General features: G+C 36.7%; 1 protein-coding gene across 1 annotated transcript in view; it reads left to right on the top strand.

Moving 5' to 3' along the window:
- WDR41 (WD repeat domain 41) overlaps positions 1–23927 on the top strand; it is a 43901-nt gene that overhangs the window by 8047 nt on the left and 11927 nt on the right. Inside the window, exons 3-8 of the mRNA XM_004420434.3 lie at positions 5499–5547; positions 6818–6949; positions 9389–9451; positions 14476–14587; positions 17385–17447; positions 22470–22580. Of these exons, the coding sequence (XP_004420491.2) occupies positions 5499–5547; positions 6818–6949; positions 9389–9451; positions 14476–14587; positions 17385–17447; positions 22470–22580 (530 nt within the window). The remainder of the gene's footprint in view (positions 1–5498; positions 5548–6817; positions 6950–9388; positions 9452–14475; positions 14588–17384; positions 17448–22469; positions 22581–23927) is intronic.

Here is a 23927-nt window from a genome sequence, read left to right on the forward strand (position 1 = left end):
GTATGTGGTGACATTAAGGAATTAAATGTTAGCTTTAGTTGTGATATAAAAGAGTCCTTAGAGATACACACTGAAATATTTACTGATGAGATGAAATAGAGTGACTGGGATTTGCTTCACAATAATCTGTGGAGGGGGGAGAGGGTGTGGTACAGATGAAGCAGTATTGGCTGTGAGCTGATAATTATTGAAGACAGCTGATGAGTGCCTGGGGCTTTTTGTTATACTGTTTCCCCTTTTAGACATATTTAAGTTCTCCATAATGAAAAGTTTAAAAATAATGTATATTTGATATGGAGCAAATAAAAATGCCAATTTAAAAGGTATTTTTGTTTCAGTATAAAGTAAAACTTTTTCTTAGATATTATGTGATGCAAGAATTACACAGATGGACGTGAACGTATCAGCTTAACAAGCAACAACTGGCAAAAAGCTGGATTAAAGGCAAAAAGCTGGATTAAAGGATGTGGCTTTGATATACAGCCACAGTGGGTTTCCTGATACTTCGCCCTGAGTTAGGGAGAGTTATTCACTGAATCACTGGTACAACTGGACATCTGCAAGCCCCCCACTCAGATGTAGGCTTACCTCAAAAATAAGAGCAAACCAGAATGTTCCCTCTCTATGAACAGACACATCCTCAGAGAAAACCCAGAAGGGTCTGAACTGAGCATGCTTAATTCATTCTCTCCAACTCATTTATTAATCAGTGGGACACAGACGCCCGGGATGTATCTCTAGTGGTAGAAGTTCCTTCACAGAAACTTGAGCTCAGGGGATTGGAGGTTTCCCCTAATAGAAGTCACAGGGATTTTTTGGTATCTAATACTTGTAAACTTGATGTGTAGTTTAGCTTTCTATTTGTGATTTGGGGGAGGGGAGAATTTACCAAAAGTCTTCCCTTTGCAAATGACCATAGGAACTGTGGAATCTTCCCACCTTCATACTGTTTGTGAGCTAAAAAAGGACCTTAGACATTCAGATACTAGAGTTGTGTTAATATATACATTTTTCTTAACCAAGGAAAAATAATTTTGATATTCAAGTAGATCTAATGAAAGAATCAGTGACATCAATGTCTATGGCTCCTGAGAATGCTTTGAAGTTCCCTTCACCTTCTCTTCAAGTCTCTATCTACGTATTTCTCTAATTTTCTTCAAGCAGTTCTAGCATACAAGAGAAGTAAAAATATATTTTAAGTGAAAAATTTGTTATTTTCCAGTGTTATCTGTTTCTGGTATTGTAGTATTTTTCAACTTTATTTTATTGTAAAAAAGATATACTACTTTAGTTGCATCATATATTAGAAAGTTCTTGTGGATTAGATGGATAGTTAGTTAACCACAGGGTTTTCTGTATTGCCATAACAATGTTCTATTTTTATTTTTCCAGTGCTTTTTGGTTATGTAGATATTGAATACAGGAAGGTTTATATTCAGGTTTATGGGCTATGCTTTTTATTATGTCCTCTAAGGTTATATTTGAATCTGTAGCACCTTTGACTTAACTGAAATAAATTCACATGAATAAGAACTATTAAATAAGCACTTAGGTGATGGACCTAGGAATTACTGGTGAAAATATTTTATTTTATACAAATCTTTGTGAAGCTTTGCTGTACTTTCAGCTTACAGTTGACAAGAATGAGAGTACTTTCTCTGAGATGTTCAAAGGGAAGATGTTTAAAGGGAATGATTTCTATAAATGGAAATGAGTATAAATGAGAATTCTCAATGGGTTCAAGATCTGGACCCTGTAGCATTACTTATTAATGTAGACTGAGCTCTTCAAGGGGAAGAAGTATCTCGATCTTGACTTTCAGAACCAAGCATATATATATATATATATAAGTTAATGCTTAATATATAGTTAGTGCTGAATAAATATTTCTTGAATGAATGAATGAATCATCAACTCTCACAATAAATTTAGTTCTCATAATTAGGGGAGGAGAGGATGGAACATTTTAGAAGCTCTGCTATAGGTGTTAATTAAACCATGCTTCACCTCGTTAACCTTTTTTTCATGTGTATAGTTTTTGCTTAGTCATTCAATTATATAGTCTCAACAAGTATTTTTAAAGACTTGGTTTTGAGTTAAGAAAACTTAAAGGATATGCTTAAGAATGGGACAGGAACATGAAAAAAAAACATGGACCAGGAGTTTATTTTTGTGTGTGGTGGGATTCTGGGTTTTAAATTTTTTGAATTTCTATTTTTGTTGTGACAATATATTGATACATTAGTGATAAAAGGAAAAAGCGAGGTTACATTAATACTATTAATGAAGCTAAATTTTACAGAGCCCTTGCAACACTTAAATGTTTGTTTATCTGTTCCTTTATTCATTGAAAAAGCATTTCTTTAGTGCTTTAAACCTGCCAGAGATAAATCAGAGATTGGACTAGAAAGTGCTGTATTATAAAGATCAATAAATATGGCAGTTACTATATTTCATTGATTCTAAAAAGCCTATTTTTACGTCTCTAAAATCTGGATACATCAGGTAATTGATGGTGTCTTTTGGTTATAACTGGCAGCACTTTTTCCTTAATAGTACATAAAATAATAGAATGTCTTGCAATTGATGATGTCTTAGATTCAGTGAAATACAGTACATTTCTAAACAATCACTGAATTTTAGGATCTTGAGGCAAGAACCACATGTAATTGATGTTGGCATTTCCCTAACACCTAGCATGAAATCTCATTAAATACATTTTGTGCTAATCAGTAAAAAAAGCATTTCTCCTAAAACCTTATCTTTAGACTTGAATCTTTGGATTCTGTTAATTTCAAGTGTTTAAAAAAATTGTGTGTATATAATTTTATGGTTATACAGCCACTGTTCTTCCATTGAATAGCTTAAACCTTATTGACATTTTAGTTACTCCTTTTTTATAGTTCATTACTTCTTTTAAGCAATTATAATGTATCTTACTATTAGGAATTCTTGGGTTGAATTTTCATTTCTGATTTGAAGATGGCTACAGTGTGTGCCTGACTGCTTAGGATAAACTGATTTAGTTTAGGATAAACTGACAGAGTGCAGCTAGTTTTCATTTATCCACCCTAGTAGAATGGATAATTGTAATTCGTGAATGATCTCCCAATCCTTTATTATTTTATGAGAGGGACTAACATGTAGCAAAGTTCTACTGATTTGCGTTTTAAAGCTTCATGTTTCCTCTTTAGAGGAGGTAATAATAAATACTGAAATGGCAAAAAAAAAAAAAAAGGGCAGCAATAGAAGATATGAGAGAATTGAAAGGCATGAATAATCCACCAACTGGGTAATTGACCTCTGAGCAATAAAAAATTGGCTGTGATTTCATGCATTACTATTGAGCATTGTTTAGATTTAACTTTTGGTCACTGCTGATTGAATTAAAGTTTGAGGTCAAATGCTCTATATCTCATTTCTAAACTCAACCGTTCAATCATCTCTCATTGTGAACTCATGAGATTCAGACATGATAAAACAATAATGAGAAGTTAAAAATCAGGGTTAGAAAAAAGTATGTGTTTTAAACCTGCAGTCTTCTAAAAGGGAGAAAAGCAATTATAAGAGTTTCAAGAATCAATAGAAATTGATGTTTTATACCAAAGAAAACTTAAGACCTTGAGTCCTGCCCTCCCCACCATCACTATACAAATAAAAAGAAATCAATAGGCCTAGAAACATAGCTATTAAAGATTTATGCCTAGCAACTACTTTTGGTACTCAAGGCATTGTTTTGTATTGTGATTCAGAAAACATATGTAATTAAGCATAAGAAATTATATTTTTAATTTAGAAATGATTGTTTCCTTTTTAATTTCCAGATCTTTTATATATTTAATTTTGAAAAAAGAATAAATGTTAGACATGGATTTTAAATAACTCTGTGATTTCTAGCTTGTTACCTAAGAAGTTTTAAAGGTCCTTTCTGTTAAAAAGTTACGTAGTTCTATATTAAAAAATTGTTAGCAGACTTTGTCAGACTGTATTTGACCAGTGTCTCATCTCCTGGATAATCTCTTAGCTCCTACAGGAGGAGATGTAATCAAAGGGTTTTGAAGTGAGTACTGAGTATGGGGATTGTCAGAGCCAGTGAAGACCACACTTACATACATATGAGACTTTGAAACCGAGCATGAGAAATGTGAACTTGAAGTTCAGTTTGGAGTGTTAGAGAAAGTATTACATGACTGAAGTAGTGAGATTTTATGGGTCTCATATAAGGGTAAACTTCGTTAGAACAGATCCTCTCAGGAACAAAGTAATTTTTGTGTCCTAGTGTATCAGTTCTCTACTTTTCCCCAGTGATACATGTATGGCTAACACTGTTTACGTTAATGAAGACATTCAAGGCATACCCAGATTTTGTGAAACCCACTAACAATCTTGCAAGGAAGTACAAGTTTTCTAAATGCCGCAGCTGCTGGTAGACTATCGTTATTAATAGCTGTAAATATAAGCGGCAGGTTATATGCGGTTCATAGCTGGCTGTCTGTAATACCACTTACTTCTCTTCTATTCAAATAAAGCAAACCTTGAATTCAAGTGAATGCAAGTGATATTATGCGAACTTTGAATGGATTTTGATTCATTAAAGAATCATTTACAGACTTGTGTACTACATTAATAATAATAACTAATTACCTGTCATGCTTACCGTGTGATTGCTGTACATCACTGTGCTGGGACGCTGCTTGAGAACAGTGCTTTCTTGATTTTATTATAATGCAGTCACTGTGGGGATGACTCCTGTACCACAGATTATTTTCTTGATAGTGTTTGTGTCACGGATGTCTTCTACGCTACAAAATGTAGATGCTCGTTCCTTTACATATAGTGAGTGGGAGGAGAGAGACGCTATAACTGAGTTCATCGCAGCTCTTTTTTCGTGCTGTGAAACAAACTTGCTTTTACCTCTTTGCATTTCAAGCATTTTCACTAAAAAATGCACAAAATAAAAACCCTCAAAAAAAAACCCAAACCTTCCAAACCAAGAATACAGTATACATGGAAAGACCAAAGAGCCAAGAGGAGCAAAGGAGAGATCTTGGCTTTAAATAGTAGAATTAAAATATCTTTACAGAGAGAATAATAGGAATAATGAAATTCTCTAAGGACATGATTCCTTGGTTCCACTCCTGGAATATCACTTCCCATCAGTGAAGCTGGTCCTCAGCTCGGTTTTGTGTCACTTAAGACAGGGTTTAATCATGTCATTTTAAAGCAAGGAAAGACTTTAAAGACCATTTATAGATCTCCCTCATTCTTAACATTTCTAGCAGTTTATTCATTGTAACTCTGTGAGTGGCCTTATTTATCTTTGGATCCTCAGTACTTGGCACAAAACCTAGAAAGTATTCCATAAATTCGCTTAAAAAATTAATCTGCATTAATATTAGTAAGACAAAATACTATTAATAAGGTCTGATAGTTCTTAGTAACCTTAGCACTTAAATGTCAGCAGTAATTTTTTTTCTTGACCTTTTTTCCCTAACCAGATTTGCATCTGCTGGTGATGATGGAATTGTAGTTGTGTGGAATGCTCAGGTGTGTATTGATTCCATGTGGATTGTGTAATAAAGACATGACTGTATAGTTGAGTATGCACTTGTAAGCATTATCTGGGGGCGTTCTTGCATATCAGTAGACTGAGACTAATACTTGAGAAGGGCTGCTTAGGACAAATCTAATTAAAGTGGGGACCAATACTTCATAATAGATAAATTAATAGAGAATATTAATATAGAGAGAAATGTATAATATATATTATATTTAGAGAAATATAATAGAGAAATTTTTTAATTAAGATTGTTTCCTGAGAAACAAATGCAAACTATGAAAATTTTGAATCATATTGAACAAAATTTAAGTTATCAGCAACTATGCACTGATTCTGAAAATGAAATCAAATGTTTTTTGTGGGAGACAATTTTTCTTTCAAAATTGTATGATAGCATGTTTGACAATGCTTCTTCTCGTGTTTGACTTTAGTAGTAATATAATAAAAGGCTTATTTTTTCAAAAACATTTAAGGCTTCACCAAATTTCTCCAGAGCCTCTCTTCCTAATCCTTTGATACTCCAACTATTCTCTTGTGAAGCATGTATCTTCTCACCCTTATTTGTATTGTTACTGGTCTGACTCTGTCCCAGCCTCTTTCAATGGCTCTGTGAGTAAAGCAGTTCTTTAACATGACATTCGCCATGTTTATGAAATCCTGCAACCTTGGAAAGATTTGCAATTTACGTTATATTTACATTATGCTTTTGTGTGTTTACTCCTTGGGAAATCAGTGAGAGACTGATGGATGGATGTTGGATGGGTGGGAATAGCTGTTGGTGTTAAAGAGAGAGTGGAGCCTGACTTTCTGAGCGGTTGATGTGTCATTGGAGAGAGAGAGATATGCGTTTTGTTGTTGTTATGCTGACTTGTATTTCCTTCCTCAACTTTATAACTGTGGAGACTTAGATAACAAATACTTGGATAATGAGGACTCCCTACTTTTTTCCTATAGATTAAATTATTGATATTTTTATGCTTGATTTACACAGTTATATTCTTAAAACTATATGGAAAGAATAACTTTAAATTTCTTATAAAGATTTGCTAAAATTTAGTATTTTCTATTAGAAAATATTTAAAATTGTGGCTCTCTTTCATCGCCTGTTTAGATTGTATTTGATTGCTTAAAGTTGAATTATAAGCTCTAAGTAATTTCAAATGGGATGTATTTTCTACATGGTGGTTCTTCTTAATGTTGTCATTTAAGATTAAGTTGTGAAATATGAGCCTGTTAACATTGTTATTGGTATTTCAGACAGGAGAAAAACTTCTGGAACTCAATGGACACACTCAAAAGATAACAGCTATTATTACGTTTCCTTCCTTGGAAGCTTGTGAAGAAAAAAATCAACTGATCTTGACAGCCTCTGCTGATAAAACAGTTATCATATCCTTAAATCTGGGAGATGGTGAGATGGCCGTAGTGACCCAAGGGACCAGTACATGCATTATTAGTCTCTAGCCTCTTGGGGCCTGTCTGTACATTCCTGTTTTAGCAAAAATGATTTTGCTCTAGACTTCATAAGATACTTCTTAAAAGTATTAGGCATCTGAAAAGTATAGACTAGAAATAGCAGGTTAAGGCTTCTTATTGATGGAAACCCCATAATGAAAGCTGTTCTTTCCAGAGTTACTGTTATATCAAGTTACATAAAATGGAGGAAATGGGGGAATGTGGGCTTAAAAATTGTTATCTAGTTTGCTTTTCAATTTAGAGGCGCAAAGATGAGTTGGACTGGAGAATAACGTACATTTTTTTCGGTTCGTTGTACAGCAGTAGAAACTTAATGGCTCCAACCTGTAAGAACCTTCTGAACATCCAAGTCTGGCAGAATTACCATCTGCTCAGTGTTTAATATTAATATTTAGTATTTAAAAACAATTTTAAAAAAGTAAATTACCTTTTTTCTCCTCATACTTTTAGGTAAAAATTTAAGATGTAACAGCAATAGAAAGTTTTATAAAGTGATTATGTGTGCCACGCATTGTTCTATTTTACATACATTAACCCATTTAATCCTTACAAGAAGTATTTTTATTATTCTCATTTATAGATAAGAAAGGAAAGGTGCAGAGAGGCTAAGTAACTTGCCCAAGGTCATGCAGCCAGTAGAGGGCAGAAGGCAAGCAGTCTGACTGTAGTCAGAGCTTTGTAATCTTTCATTACTATTTTTTTTTTTAGGGGTATCATAGATTAGCTTTAAAAAGTTTATGCTTATCTGAGAATTCTGTTTATTTATTTATTTTTTTGAGGGAGATTAGCCCTGAGCTAACATCTGTTGCCAATCCACTGGCCCAGTGGCATAGCAGTTAAGTTCGCAAGCCCCATTTCAGCGGTCTGGGGTTCACAGGTTCGGATCCTGGGCCCGGACTGATGCACCGCTTGTCAAGCCATGCTATGGCATGCGTCCCATATAAAGTAGAGGAAGATGGGCATGGATGTTAGCCCAGGACCAATCTTCCTCAGCAAAAAGAGGAGGATTGGCAACAGATGTTAGCTCAGGGCTAATCTTCTTCACACACAAAAAAAAGGTTTTGAGAATTCTGTTTAAATAGCTTCAAGCATTAGTGAAGTTTTGGAGTAAGCCCAAAAGGTAGGTATTTCTTCAGTTTCCACAGAACCGAGACATACTTCATGGACACACTTGAAATGAGCTCATCGGCTGACATAATTTCTAGACAGATTGCCAATAGGTGAAAAAATTTCAAGAAAAGGTTAAATAGGGATGGACTATATTTTTTGGTGATTACAGTGTTGCATCACAAGGGCATAAAATTCACTCATGTTTAGGTCAGGGTAGCTTTATTACTACTGCTCTACTGAGGCAAACATTTTATGGATGAAAGCTCTTTTTTGTTTGTTTTCAGTATAATCTCTGCAAAAATAGAATTTAAAAGATTTTCTTTTTATTAGACCATTTCTAAGGTACTATAATATTTAGAGGGAATTATTAAAATTACTCTTATAGTACATAGTTGGGTAGCTGGGACAGTATCAGTGTAAACTTTACCTGTAAATGATAGCATGGAGTCATCTCCTTTGCTGAATGACTTTTCTTGTTAAAATTAATTCCAGGCTGCTTTGTTGACATTTCCTTTTCTCAAATGAATTCTAAATTTACTCTGCTTGGGCTTTCACTATTAACTAACTTCATTAATTAAATGCTGAGGGTACCTTTTTTATTTTTGTCAAGTGGTAGTCTTAAGAGTCCATATATGCATACATATATATTTATATATTTGTATGTAAATGTGTTCTCAGACATGATGTAAAAATATATATCTTACCATAGGAAATGGTGTGCAAATCTTTATGCTCCTTAAGCCGAACTAATCTTGGACGTTTTATGAGAGGTCCTCTACTTATTTTAAATAAACAGTAGTAAATCATGTCGTGCACGTTGAGGGAGCTTTCGGTAAATATTAATTAATAGACATGATAGTTTTTAGTATAAATATTTTATGTTCAATGTTTATTAGATTATGGTGGACTATTTTGAAGAATAAACCTTAAACTTTAAACAATTGCAATGTTTATTGTCTATAAAGATTCAGTATTTCAGACCATTCATTCTGTTGGCATTTTCAAGTAGTTTGATAGTAAAATTTACCTCAAACTTATTTTAGATTGTAAGCCTGCTATGCTAACTTGATGATGCACTGTAGGAATTAATTTTTGTAGTAGTATAAACACTAAATATTTTATGCTTTATTTAAAGATTTTCTACCTAAATGTGTAACATTGGTGATTTAATTATTAGAAGAGTTATCTCATAATTTAGATTTTAAAATTTTGTTTAGAAATTATTTCTTAACATAAATTTAGGTATGGGATTGTGATACTGGCAGACAAGTTCAGAAAGTGTCATGCTTCCAATCTACTGTAAAGGTAAAATCCTAAGCAGTTATTTTATGGTAATAAGCTTTTTGTCTCAGAAAAAATTGTTTAATAAGTCAGATGAAATTACTTTTGTCAGTTTTAAAAATTATTTCTTCCACATATACCTACAGTCATTTGATTCTTCTAAGACTAGATTTTTGGGAGCATATATATTAAATGCTAGAATGTTTGAATTTGAAATTAGAGCAAAGGGTGACTCTATAGCAGGATAAGGAAAAAGGTAGTACCTAGTGTGTTGTTAGTAGGTAATTCTAGGAAGAGTTATTACTTGCAGAATGATTATAGCAGTAGCTAGTCTGTTTTCTTCATACTTTGAACTAAAAAAATGGAGTTATTTGTCTCTCAACCTCTGCCTTCTATAAGGTCATAAAGATAAGACGTCAATTACTTAGTTCTAAAACAAAATCTTATATGGCTAATTGGCTACTCCTATTAGGTTCATTCATTTTACAAACAAATAATAATTGGGGCTTATTACGTGATAGGAACTCTGCTACATGTTGGAGAAACAAACATAGATAAGACTTGGTTACTTTGATTTCTACAGAAGAAATTACCTTAAATGTTCTCAGAAAGTGCCAGTAGTTTTCAATAATGTCGGCAAGTTTGGGGAAAGATACTAGTAAAATGAGATAATGCTTCCTCATTTGCTTTAAAGATAACTATCTCTATATTGGAACTAACACTTTGTGTTTTTTTTTTTTTGGTGAGGAGATAAGTCCTGAGCTAACATCCCATGCCAATCCTCCTCTTTTTGCTGAGGAAAATTGGCCCTGGGCTAACATCTGTGCCAATCTCCCTCTACTTCATATGGGACGCCACCACAGCATGGCTTGACAAGCGGTAGGTTGGTGTGTGCCCGGGTTCCGAACCCGGGAACCCCGGGCCGCCGAACCAGAGTGTGCGCACTTAACCGCTACACCACTGGTCTGGCACCAAACGCTTTTTTTTTTTTTAATGTAAAAAAGAATTGCTATGTGCCAGTAGTCAAGGTATTTCCTTTTTTTCCTAAAAGACAGTGTCTCTGGTAGCCATCTCATGCTACTATGCTCTTCTAATTATCAACTTAGTAAAGTTTGTGGGGAAGAAAGTAGCATTTAGTCTGTGCTTGTATCCAATTTAACAATGGACTGTCTTTGAAGAAGTCATTAAAGCATTGACTTGATCAAAATCTCTATGCTTTATGTGATCTGAAAAGATGCCCCTTTTAAGTTCATTAAAAATTACTCTTGCTATCTGACTGAGGTCATTAGGTTTCAGATGAAAATGCGTGAATTGAAGGAACAGGGAAGGAGAAAAAATTTAATATATTTGAGGGAAATTCCTTTGATGGACTGTTTCTAGGAACTGATCAATAAAAAGGGTCTTATTCCAATACTATTATTTATTTTTTGAACTAGTAAAGTTTTTATAAGGGTTGGTATTAGCAAGGAGATGGTGAAATTAGCATTTTTGTTGCTGGTGAGAGTATAAATTGATAGGGTCTTCCTGGAAGGCAGTTTGGCATTATGAATGAATCTAAAAAAATTATTACATGAATTGACCCAGTGATTCTACTTCTAGAAAACTCTTTAAAGGAAATAATCAAAAACTTGGGCAGAGATTTATCAATAGAAGTGTATATCACAAATATATTTTATAAATGGATGATTGGCAGTATCTTAAATGTCTTATAGGAAAATAGTTAAATTATGTAGATGTATATGCTAAAAATGGTATTTCAGAAGAATACATAAAGAATTTGGGAATTGCTACTGATAAGATGTCAAGTACCAAAAGCAGTATATTATCCTCAGCAAAATACTAGCAAACCAAATCTAATATAAAAAAGGGTTATACACCATGACCAAGTGAGATTTATCCCAGGAATATGAGTTTAGTGTAACATTTGAAAAATCGATCAGTGTAATACATCAAAGTAAGAATAAAGGACAAAAGAAGTATGATTATCTCAGTAGATGCAGAGAAGGCATTTACAGACTTCAACACCATCTCATGATAAAAATACTCAACAAACTAGGAATAGATGAGAAGTTCCTCAACCTAAAAAAGGACATCTATGAAAACCCACAGCTAATGTCATACTGATGGTTTAAGACTGACTGAATGCTTTTCCCTGAGATAAGGAACAAGACAAGGATGTCTGCGTTTGGCACTTCTAGTCAACGTTGTGCTGGAGGTTCTGACCCAGGGCAGTTAGGCAATAAAAAAGAAATAAAAGGCATCCACATTGGAAGGAAGAAATAAAACTGTCTCTGTTTACAAGTGACATGATCTTCTTTATAGAAAATCCTAAATCCATAACAAAACGATTAGAACTAATAAAGGGACTTAGCAAGGTTTCAGGATACAATGTCAGTATACAAAAATTAATTGTATTTCTATACGCTAGCAGTGAACATTCCAAAAATGAAATTAAGAAAACTATTAATTTACAATAACACCCAAGAGAGTAGAATACTTAGAAATAAATTTAAAGAAGAAATACGAGACTTGTATACCAAAAACTACGAAACATTGTTGAAAGAAACTAAAGAAAATCTAAATAAATGGAAAGACACCTGATATTCATGGATCAGATTAAATATTGTTAAGATTGTAACACTACCCAAAATGTTCTACAGATTGGACATAACCACTACCAAATCCCAGCAGGCTTTTTTCTTTTGGTAGAAATTGGCAAACTGATCCTAAAATTCATATAGAATTGCAAGGGGCCCCAGAGTCGCTAAAACAATCTTGAAAAGAAAGAACAAAGTTGCAAGATTCAAACTTCCCAATTTCAAAATTTGCTACAAAGCTATAGTAATCCAGGCAGTGTGGTACTGGCATAAGGATAGACATAGAAATCAATGGAATACAATTGAGAATCCAGGGCAGGACCCGTGGCATAGTGGTTAAGTGCGCATGCTCCGCTGCTGGTGGCCTGGGTTCGGATCCCGGGCACGCACCGACGCACTGCTTGTCAGGCCATGCTGTGGCAATGTCCCACATAAAGTGGAGGAAGATGGGCACAGATGTTAGCTCAGGGCCAGTCTTCCTCAGCAAAAAGAGGAAGATTGGCATGGATGTTAGCTCAGGGCTGATTTTCCTCACAAAATAAAAAATAAATAAAATTAAAAAATTAAAAAAAAAGAATTGAGAATCCAGAAATAAAACCTCACATATATGGTCAACTGATTTTTGACAAGAGTGCCAAGACTCTTCAATAAGAGAAAGAATAACCTCTTCAACAAGTAACGTGGGTCAACTGGGTATCTGTATACAAAAATAATGAAATTGGATCCCTACCTCATGCCATATCCAAAAATTGACTCAAAATGGATCAAAGAGCAAAATGTAAGAAAAGAGATAAAACTGTAAAACTCTTAAAAGAAATATAAGAGTAAGTCTTTGTGACCTTTGGTTAGGTATTCTAGATATGACACCAAAAGCACAACAAAAGAAAAAAAAATAATAAATTAGACTTCATCAAAGTGAAAAGCTTTTATGCTTCAAAGGACACCATCAAGAAAGTGGAAAGACAACCCAGAATGGGGGAAAATATCTGCAAATCGTTGATGAGAAATTTGTATCCTGAACATATAAAGAACTTAAAACTCAACAATAAAAAGACAAATAACCCAATTAAAAATAGACAAAGAATTTGAAAGACATTTCTCCAAAGAAGATACACAAATGGTCAATAAGCACATGAAAAGAAGCACATCATTAGTCACTAGAGAAATGCAAGTCAAAACCATAATGCAATACTATGTCACATACACTAGATGGCTGATATCTAAAAGATAATAACATTGATAAGGATGTGGAGAAATTGGAACCTCCATACATTGCTGGTGGGATTATAAAATGGTACAGCCACCTTGGAAAATAGTTTGACAGTTCATTAAAATGTTAAACAGTTATCATTTGAACCAGTGATCTCACTCCTAGGTATTTCCAAGAGAAATGAAAAATGTCTCTCCACGTAAAAATATGTATCTGGGTATTCACAGCAGCATTATTCATAAAAACACCAAAGTAGAAACAACCTAAATGCCCATCAGTTGACGAATGAACAAAATGTGGTATATCCATGCAGTGGAGTATTATTTGGCAATAGAAAGGAATAACGTACTGGTATTAAAAATTCAGAGGTTAGACAGGGTAGGACTTCTTGAAATATAAACTGCATTGATTGTTTTCAACCCTTTTTATTCCAGCAGTTTTAAAAGTAACCCCTCCCTCAGCCCAGGCAAGACTACCAGAACCTTTCCCTTGTCTGCTTTATTCTTTTCTCTTGCCCGTGCCGTTGTGCTCACTCAGTCAGTGGGTGGCGAGAGCACCATTAAATGTAAGGGACTTCAGCAGACCTTGAAACGCTCACTTTCCTGAATCAAGAATTAGGAGATAGTAATTAGAAAGATACGTAAAAACTAAGGCCATATTTTCAGTTTTTATTTAAAAAGCAGTTTATTTTAAGCCTTGTGTATTAGTTATCTACTACTGAGTAGCAAATTACCTCAAAACTTAATTGGTTAAAGCAATAAATTCTACCTCACTGTGTTTGTGGTCAGGAATTGAGACAGCTTAGCTGGGTGGTTCTGGCTCAGTGTCTCTCATGAGGTTGCTGTCATCTGAAGGCTTGACTGGGGTTGGAGGGTCCTAGGGGGCTCACTTGCTTGTCAAGTTAGTGCTGGTTCTTGTCCAGAGGCCTCACTTCCTTGCCATGTGGATGTATTTCTATAAAACTGCTTGTGTGTCTCTGCCCTTGAGTGAGTGATCCACGAGAAAGCAAGGAGGAAGCCACCCTGACTTTTATGATTTCATCCTGGAAGTCCCACACCATCTCTTCTGCCACATTCTGTTGTTAGAAGCTGATCACTTAGTAGAGCCCACATTCGAGGGGAGGAGAATTAAGCTCCACCCCCATGAAGGGAAGGGTATCAAAGAACTTGTAGACATATTTTAAAACCACCAAAGAATGTTCGAATTTCTAAACTGATATACATTTCACATGAATTTTGCAGTGTTTAACTGTTCTTCAGCGACTAGATGTTTGGCTCTCTGGTGGGAATGACCTTTGTGTGTGGAACCGAAAATTAGATCTCCTCTGTAAGACTAGTCACCTTTCTGATACAGGTAAAAAAAAATCAAGGTAACTGTGAACTATGATCGACAGACTCTAAAAGACACAGTGAGTCTTCGAAGAGACTTTCCATGAATACAGATGTTGATATAGGGGATTTTTCTTCTTAATTCTGAATATAGCATGTAGCCATATTTCTCCAGGTTAAAGGTTGTGTAAAATATATTTTCATCCCAATTTGGAAGGAGAAGACCCCCTGTCCTTTTGGCTTTCCCTTCCCTTCTAACAGAATTTCTCAAAAGTGGTCAAGACAAACCTTTTCACATATGCTCTTGGGCCACGTTCGTAACCTGAGTTGGATGAGCACGTGGGCACCTTTATGACTTTACAATAGCATTTTCCTCTTTATTGCTGGGGTCATTGGACTTTGAATAGATTGCTAAGAATGACCCCATTTTATAATTGGTTTTACTTAAAAGTTCATTCATGTGCAAACTTACTGAAAAAATTCTGTTTTCTGAGTTCTGTTGACATAAATTTTTGGTTTTAACAGAAAAAAATCAGTTTTGACTTCTCTTGATACCAAGGATCTTAAAAAATATAATTAAAATCTATTAAGAGTAGGGCCGGCTCCGTGGCTTAGCGGTTAAGTGCGCGCGCTCTGATGCTGGCAGCCCGGGTTCGGATCCCGGGAGTGCCCCGAGGCACCACTTCTCCGTCCAACGCGAGGCCGAGTCCCACGTACAGCAACTAGAAGGATGTGAACCTATGACATACAACTATCTACTGGGGCTTTGGGGGGAAAAAACTGAATAAATAAAATCTTTAAAAAAAAAAAAATAAAATCTATTAAGAGTAAAAATGTTGAAGTATACATGAGTAAATTTAAATGACAATAACCTTGAAGTCATGTGGTACACTATTAAACGATTTTTGTTTGTAAAAGGAGTCAAATGAACCCATGGACCTCCTAGAAAGAATATTATTAAGCACATTGTTGATGTCTTAAAGATAGCGAGAGCCCTGTGAATTGAATTTACAATTCATATTTGGAACTAGCTTATCTCCACAGATATTGTGAAATATCGGAAAAATCATGTGGTATCTTAGCAAAACTAAATCCATACCTTATTAGGATTTACAATTGAACCTCTCAGTTCAGCATTTGATCACTAGTAATCTTGTTTGAATTTAGAATGTATTTTCATGTTTACTGTTACCATGAGTTATATCTATTTATTTACATACTTTCCTTTTCTATTTTTTACACTAGCCTGTGGTTATCTGTGAATTTCATTCCATGAATTATTAGTAACTGTGTTTTGAAATATTGAAATCAAGGCTAAAAAGAATCTTTTGTGTGTTAATGGAAATAACCACCTATTATTGCAAGTTATCTTTGAGTACCATACGTGAAGTAGTCACTGTATTGCCCTGTTTATTCGTGTCTCAAGAGATAGCAGAAACCTTTGAGAGAATCTGTTGGAAAGCTTTGAAAAGGCCATAGTTTATCATTTGTGAGCTTTTTGTGATACGGGTTTTCCAAATCACAGGATGCTGAGTGGGTATGGAGCACTACAGTTAGACCCTCATCTCATGAAGCTCCTTTCATAAGCCTTGCTTGATTTATGGGCTAGCAGGGCTTTTAGGGACAGTTATTCTGTATTTGGAAATAAGCAACGATGATCTTAGTCATATGATGCAATGGAAAGAGCCTTGGACTAGAAGACAAGGCGTCCAGGCCCTTTCCAGCAATGTGTTCTGTGATTCTCTGTAGTTAAGTTGCTACTTCTGGATTGTTGAGTTTCCAGTATTTTCACTTCACAAATAATTTGATAAACTTTTTTAACAAGCTGTTTCCTGCATCTAGAATTCTCCTCTTGCTATCCTTCCCCCTGCTCTCCCGTCTCCTCCACTTCTTTATCTCATACTCCTCCTCCCCTTTCTCCTCCTCCACCATCACCTCCTGCTCAAACATGGGAAAATACAGAACATGCTGTTAAAACAACCCTATGAGGAGAAAAGATTTTGGCCAGAAATGCTTCCCAAATCACAAAGTGCTAGTCTTTTGATGGGTGGGAAGGTAGAGCAAATGAGTAGAATATTTTCCAAATTTGCATATGTTATAAATTTTATATATAAATTACATATATTTCATAATGGAGAAATTAACTTTAATAAACAGGTTTTTGCCAACACAGGTGGTGGTTCTGAATCTAATATATCAACTCTTTAATTCTTGCTGGCAAAAGTAATAATTATAACATATTTTAGAGAAGTAATGGTTACTCTAAAATCATTTCATGATTTAACTATAAAAAGATATTCAGAACTGTATACTTAAATAAGTGAAATGTGGTCGAATGTTGAATCTGATTATTTCAGTAATATAAGGAATTTTGTAAATGTGTTCATTGATTATAAACACACTATTTGAAGGTTACTTTCTTAGCTGTTGACTGTTGGCTAATTCATTTACTGCCAGGGAGCCCGCTCAGGCTTCTTAAATCTACATGGAGGAAAACGCCCATTTTACGTCTCGTTTGAGCTAGCCATCTTATAAATGGTGATGGTGATCATCGTGAGGGATCCCTGGGAAGTAAGGTCACCGCAATAGTAAAAATGTTCAAGGAGCATATCTTACCCTTAATAAATCGGTAATGTCTTCCGGAGGTCTCACCTACTTTTCACAAAATCATTTTGCACATGTAAGGGAGCAAGGAAGTGTGATGTAGCAAGTGGTGTGACTTACCCCTTAGGGAAATGACTGACATAAAACTGAGAATGTTTGTGTTTTTGATGTAATCCATGAAGAAAATAATTTGACCTTTGTTTTATATATTTTTGAAGGGATCAGCGCTTTGATTGAAATACCTAAGAACTGTGTCGTGGCAGCAGTTGGCAAAGAACTGAGTGAGTATTATGACTCTTTTTTTCTTTTGTTTCTTCTTTTTAAAATTTTAAATTAGATTTGGGTATACATTTTGGAAAGACTGAGTTTTCTATTTAAGGGACATTTGCCCCTGCCCCAGTCTTGGCCTCCTGGGATTGTTGAAGTGATATGGAGACCGAGACATTTTCAACACATTAGGTCCATTTTTGTACCGCACTTGGTCTAACATAGCCAGATGGGCGAGGTACCCCTACTCCTCTGATGCCAGAGAAGGCCCCTTACATTCCGCTGTCCTCCCTGTGCTGATCCATACTCTTACACTCACTTAGCAAAAATTTTAACCCATGAAACAGCTATCAACATTCTGGAGACTAAAAACTTGAGTTGGGAGAGTTGGAGAAGGATTATTTTGGGAATTCACTAAGGCAGAAACTGGGGAGTTTTTGCCTTGGGAAGCTAGAATGAGACCCCTTTTCTTGGGGGGAGTTGATGCCATTTCCCTCAGAGTAGTGGGATAGCAGAGGGAGGGGGAGCAAGAGAAATTTTGTAAATGTATTAACTGACATAAACATACTATTTGAAGGCCCGTTTCTTAGCTGCTGACTGTTGGCTGACTCGCTCACAGCGAGGGAGCCCGCGGTGAAGAAAGCCTCTTGTGCTCGCTGCCTTGTGAATGGGATGTAGGTGCCACGAAGGGGTGGAGTAAGCCTGCTTCTTAAAAGCTGCTTTTTTCTTGAAGACTTTTTCTAACGTGGCCCAGAGGGCATTTGATGTTGCTTGTGCTGCTTCTTCCAGAGACCAGCCCTGAGCTTTGCTGTGACCGTCGGTTGGCAAGTCGGTTGGCAAGTTTGCAAATGGCAGTGAGACATGAGCTAATTGTTCACCATTGATTAACTGCTATCTGCAGGCTCCACTGCTCTGCAGCCAAGTTTCTGTTTCTTCAACTGGCCTTTCCATGTGTAGCCATGTCTGAGAAGTAATTTTCTAGACTCTGTGCTTTTCTTTTCTTTTCATAAAGTAGTTTATAATTTTGTGTTTCGTTTTTTCTTTTTCCTTCCTTGCAGAAATTCAGTTTTCCCATATTCTCCATTGAGCTGGAAAGACACCTAGCTTTTCTCTGCTTCTCTCCTCTCATAGCCGAAAAATCACTTTGTGTTTTGCTGGTTTTACTGCAACTTAGTGGTTCTCAGACTTTAGTGTACATAAGAATGACCTGAGGGGCTTGTTAAAAACGCAATTACTGGGCCTCACTCCAGAGTTTCTAATTCAGTAGGTCTGGGGTGGGGCCCGAACTTCTGCATCTCTGACAGGTTCCCGAGTAGTGCTGAGGTCGCTGGTCTGGGGGCCATACTTTGAGGACTGCTGCTCTCAGTATTTTGATCCACTTCTTTCCATCTCACTACTGTTGCCCTATTCAGACTCTCCTCTCCTCTCTTGCCTGGTTTGTTGCAGTAGTCTCCTGACTTATCTTCCTTCCCCTACTTTAGTGCTTCTCAGATGCCTTCTCCTCCTCTAGTTTAGTTTCTCAGACACATTCTCCAGTAGATGCTAGAGGGATTGTCGGGGGAAGAGGGAGAATCCCCCTCTGACCTTTTCCTTAAGGTTCTTATGGCTGGCCAAATAATTAACAAGACAGGTTAGCAGGAGAAAATAATACCAAGTTTAATAACATGTATACATGGGAGAAAGCAGGGACACTGCGTTTCTCAACACAATAGCAGAAATTCTCAACTTAAATACCATGTTCAGCCAACGACAAAGGAGGATGTTGGGGGTGGGGGGAGTCAGTTACAGGAGATTACCACTAAAGCACAGTAAACAAGAGTAAGGTTATTATGCAGATTTAAGGCCTCACCTTCCACATTGATAAGCCTCTAGAAATGAGGCCATCCCCCCCTCTTCCCAAAACAGAGAGGGAGATACCTTTACAAATGGAGATTTCCCTTATAAATGTAAATGCTTGTCTGGCAACTCCTTGTAGGGCCATCCAGAGAATGTGGCCAGAGAGACAGAACTTCCGATAAGATGGGCTTGTTGGTGCCTTTCCTATTGTAACATTTATCCTACATTATCTTTACAGCCGTCATGATAGAAGATCTGTTCCAGGAAGGAGCCACCATGTCAAATTCTTTAGGCAGTTAGTGGGGGAGGTCAAATGTCCCTAGAGAAAACAACCAAGGTAAAGAGATAGATTTCAGGGTGGCCAAATCTTGATCTCCCACAGGATCTATCCAAAATGCAGGCTACTCCCCTGCTTAAAAGCTTTAGTGGCTTTCTACTGCCTTCAGCAGTTGTTTCTAGACTCCCAAATTTCTGACTAGTACAAAAGTTCAAACTTCTGGAGAACAACATAGAGTTTGCCAAACTTTTATTTTGCTTAGTAGAAACATTAAAGACAAAAACAAAAAACCAAACAAGCTACCATTTACCACCCTCATTTTGTAAAAATTACTTTTTAACAACAAGGTATGAGGAACATGATCTCAGAAATAAAGAACAGGACTTTAAATTGAATACGTTTGGTTTTATACAAACCTTATTTGGCCCTTATTTTTTCCCATTTTTGCCCCCGATGAATGAATTCTGCCCTACAGGACCGTAAGGACACCAGTAGCCTCCAGGATAAAGTCCAGGCCTTTCAACAGATCAGATCAGGCCCTGCGTTATCTTCCTCCCGCCTCCATTGAGTCCCCTATCACTCGCTCGTCAACAGTGGGTTGCCTGGGACCCCCCTCCCCAGGGGGTGTTTGGCAGCTCTGTGCTGTCATTTCTGCTGTCACCCTGTCTCAGGCTTGGCCTCTTACTCATTGTTCTCTTTGATCCAGCTGATTCTGCTTCCTCTTTAAGAGCTCAGCTCCAGTATCTCTTGTTTTGAGGACGAAGGCTTGCTTGCCTAATACCGCCCCTCCCAGAAGTTTTTCCTCTGTGTTCTCATAATCTCATATCTATCATTTCACTTACTACTTTAAAAAAAGACTTCTGCTTGCTTTTTGTTCTCTCCGTGCCCCTCCCCTTCAGAATGTGAGCTCCTTGGAGATTAGAACTTTCTTATTCATCTTTCTGCTAACAAATAAGAGCTTTTTATTGAATGAATGAGTGAATTCATTGAAATAGTAATAAATGCAATACTAATGCCTCAATAGCAGTTAGAATATCATCTGAAAAAAGGAAGAAATAAAAGTTGGTTTTATTCAGAAAATAAATTATAATACATAATATTCTTAAAAACGAGGTTCTGCATTTTACTTTGTTCTATCATAAAATAAATATATAGTGCCATTTTTCTTTATATTAAAATAAATTTCATTCCTGTAAATGGAGTATGTTTTCTATTTCCAAGACCAAGCTTGTGCCCGTGTCCTTGGTTTTAAATGTTCCGCACAATTTCTCTTTCTCTGTGAGGGTTCCTTTCAAAAGGAAATGTAATTTCTGTGTGCTCGAGCTGCAGTGACTTGGAGGCTTTACTGGCTAAGCAAGGCCATCAGCTCTGAGACCTCATCCTGCCTGAGGAGGCCAGGATTTTCTTCTTAACCCTTTTTTAGACTTGACTATTGCTTCTCTTATGTCCTCTGAGCTAATTCATGTTTGTTTTATTTCCTTGAAGTTGTTACATAGATGACCCTGTGAATGTTGTCTATAAGGCGGTACTTAGGGACTCACTGAACAGTTTCACTTTATCTTTAGTACTTTGTAGTTCTTTGTAGAAACCTACAAAGTAGGTTTCTTTTTCTTGTCAGCATTTCAGGTTATTATCTCTTTTAGTTTGATTAAACAATACATTGCTTGTATTGTTTAATTCCAGTCTCAAGATCATTGGTAGTATTCCAACTGAAGTAGAATTTTTACACAACTTCGGCGGGTATCAGGAAGAATCTTCTTTGTATTGACTGAAAGACCTTCTTCTGACAGCCACAGTTTGAACGTGAGTGGCTGTCAGGATTAAATAACCTTCCTAGATATTTGTCAGTTGGTAAAATACTGTCCAGAGACCTAGAAAGAAACTTGTGTGACCTATTTCTCAGAGAGGAATGTGAGAAAGGAGAGAGACTTTAGTAATTAGCCACCGTGTGCAGAGGATATGACCTCTGAGACCTCTCCGCTTCTCAGATGTTAGTTGTCCTAATCTGCGAGCATCCATGGCACTGGGTGCAGTGGCTTGTACAGCACTTAGTACGTTCATTATCAGCTTGTTCATGTCTCCCTCCCACTCTAGACCGTCACTGTTTCAGGCAGTGACTGGGCCTTATTCACATTTAGTATTTAAGTTTGTGGAACATAGTAGATGTTTAATGTTTGTTGATAGAATCAACAGTCAACCAATGTTTGTTGATAGTAAATGTTTGTTGATAGAATCAGTCCAGTTGATTTGATTTGGGGTTTTCTGTATTGATTCAAGTTAGAATTTATATACTAGTTTAAATAAAACTATTTGTTAAGGTCAGATAATGAGTAAAGCAACACAGTGAAAATCTTCTATAGTCAAAAGAGCTGTATGGCACACAAAAATGACAAGACATATTCTCCTCAGAGAGTTTATGGTTTAGTGGTGTTCACCTACGTACCAAGAAAAGGTAAATAAAGGCAGCTGCTGAAGCTTCACTGAGTTGAAGCTAAACAGGAATTTGTCGCGTATGTTGTAGCAGTGCTTTCTGGCTTGGGCACATGAGTAGAGAAAGCTGCCGGTGGGGATGATTGAGGGATGTGGGGTGGTCACTGGCTAGAGAGAGAATGGGGCGGGCCAGCTGGACGTGCCCTGAAGCCTCCAGAGGACGGGGCTTCATGGTTGGTAGCAGGTTTAGAAGAGCTTAAGAAGGGAGCAGAGTTCTAAGGACACACTCACTTGGGATTTTAGCAGATCACTTCAAACATTTCAAGCATTTGAAAGAAGTATTTTAAAGTAGTATGAATGAGGCTCTTTTTGGAGATGGGCTTTTCAATATTTTAGATATTTCTCACTTAATAAAATACTGGCTTTTTGAGCAGAAATAGAATTTTATCTTCTTTGACTATTTTAATAAAATCATATCTGTCTTTTCATTCAGTAATTTTCAAGTTGGTAGCACCCACAGAAGGATCACTAGAATGGAATATTCTTGAAGTTAAGCGCCTCCTTGATCACCAGGATAATATTCTCTCATTGGTTAATGTCAATGGTAAGCTCATTGTGTACGTGTTTGTATTATGTAAAATTTTGTACTTGTTAACATAACCTGTTCTGAACTTCAGTCTTGTTTTGTTCTAGGATTCTAGAATTACCGTCATTAAAATAGTGTTTTAGATTAGTAGGGATTGTTGGTCCCTTATAATTTGAGGTTAAGCCAGTGGAACTGATCAAGTTTCATAGATTGGTAGGTCTAAGATTTAGGCACAAGGAGAAGAACAGAATGGGTCAGAGAAAAGAGATGATGGAGGAGAGCATAATTACCTCAGGCACTCCTGGTAGCTGTGGGATGATTGTCGTTGGCTATAAATTCTGATACTTAGTAGCATTTTGGTATTTTTGGCAGATGGTTCTGGCTAGTTAGTTCCTCTTTTGTAGACCAAACAGTACAATATTATGTAGCAAGTTATACACTTAAATAGAATGAGCAGGATTCAAGCCTACTGTAATCATGATGGAAGACTTTCAGAGAATAACGCCCAACTAAAGTAAAGGTCTGCAGAAAATGGGTCATTTCTGCCCTTCCTCGTGGTTGTGAGTTTTGACTTGCCAGACATCCTGTGTGGCTTCATAATGATTTTACTGAGTATCTCCTGGAGCTGAATCTGACATCAGAGAGGATCGGACATCAGGCAGGATAGGACCACAGACCACAAATTCTGAGATTTAGCTAGTTCACTTGCAAATAAAGTGACACCTTATCTCATCAGAGCTCTGCTGAGTGATATGTGTTTCGAAGTCAGATGAGAAGACTCCTGGGTGTCTTTAGTTCGATAGTCTGGAGGAGACTATAAGAGGGTCTGTAAGGATGCCATGAATATGATGTGGTGGGAGGGCTGGATGGTACCCCCTGACCTGAGACCTGGCTTGGCTCTTTTGAGCAATACTCTGTATAAACATGAGGCAAAGAGAAAGAGAGGCACAGACAGCACCAAGAGTAGTCGCCATTTGTATGTCATTCAGCCACATTTTCAGATATGTCAGTGAGAATGTCCCTCCCAGCTCCAAAATCCTCCTCTCTAATAGCCATCTTCTTGTACAGCCCAGCTGCAAGTCTTTCCAAGGACCAGATTGTCTATGGCAATAGAAGTAATAATGTTGGGAGTACCCCTTTATTTTTCTCTGGGGGCTCTTTTTCCTCTAGCCGTGGATGGGAGCACAAAGGCGTGTTCTTATTTGGGAGACCCTCTGACACTGAGCCATAAGCTCCAAGGCCCTGGAGCTACTGAGAGAAGCACAGCAGTGTTCTGGCCTCTTACACTGGTCACGCCTGATTGTCCTGTCTCAGTGGTGTGGCAGTGGTACTGTTGACCCAGCGCAGTTCCTTAAATGGAGGTGA

Source organism: Ceratotherium simum, chromosome 4 (assembly GCF_057802395.1).
Source record: "Ceratotherium simum simum isolate JZ-2026a chromosome 4, ASM5780239v1, whole genome shotgun sequence".
In the NCBI taxonomy this organism is placed as follows: Eukaryota; Metazoa; Chordata; class Mammalia; order Perissodactyla; family Rhinocerotidae; genus Ceratotherium; species Ceratotherium simum.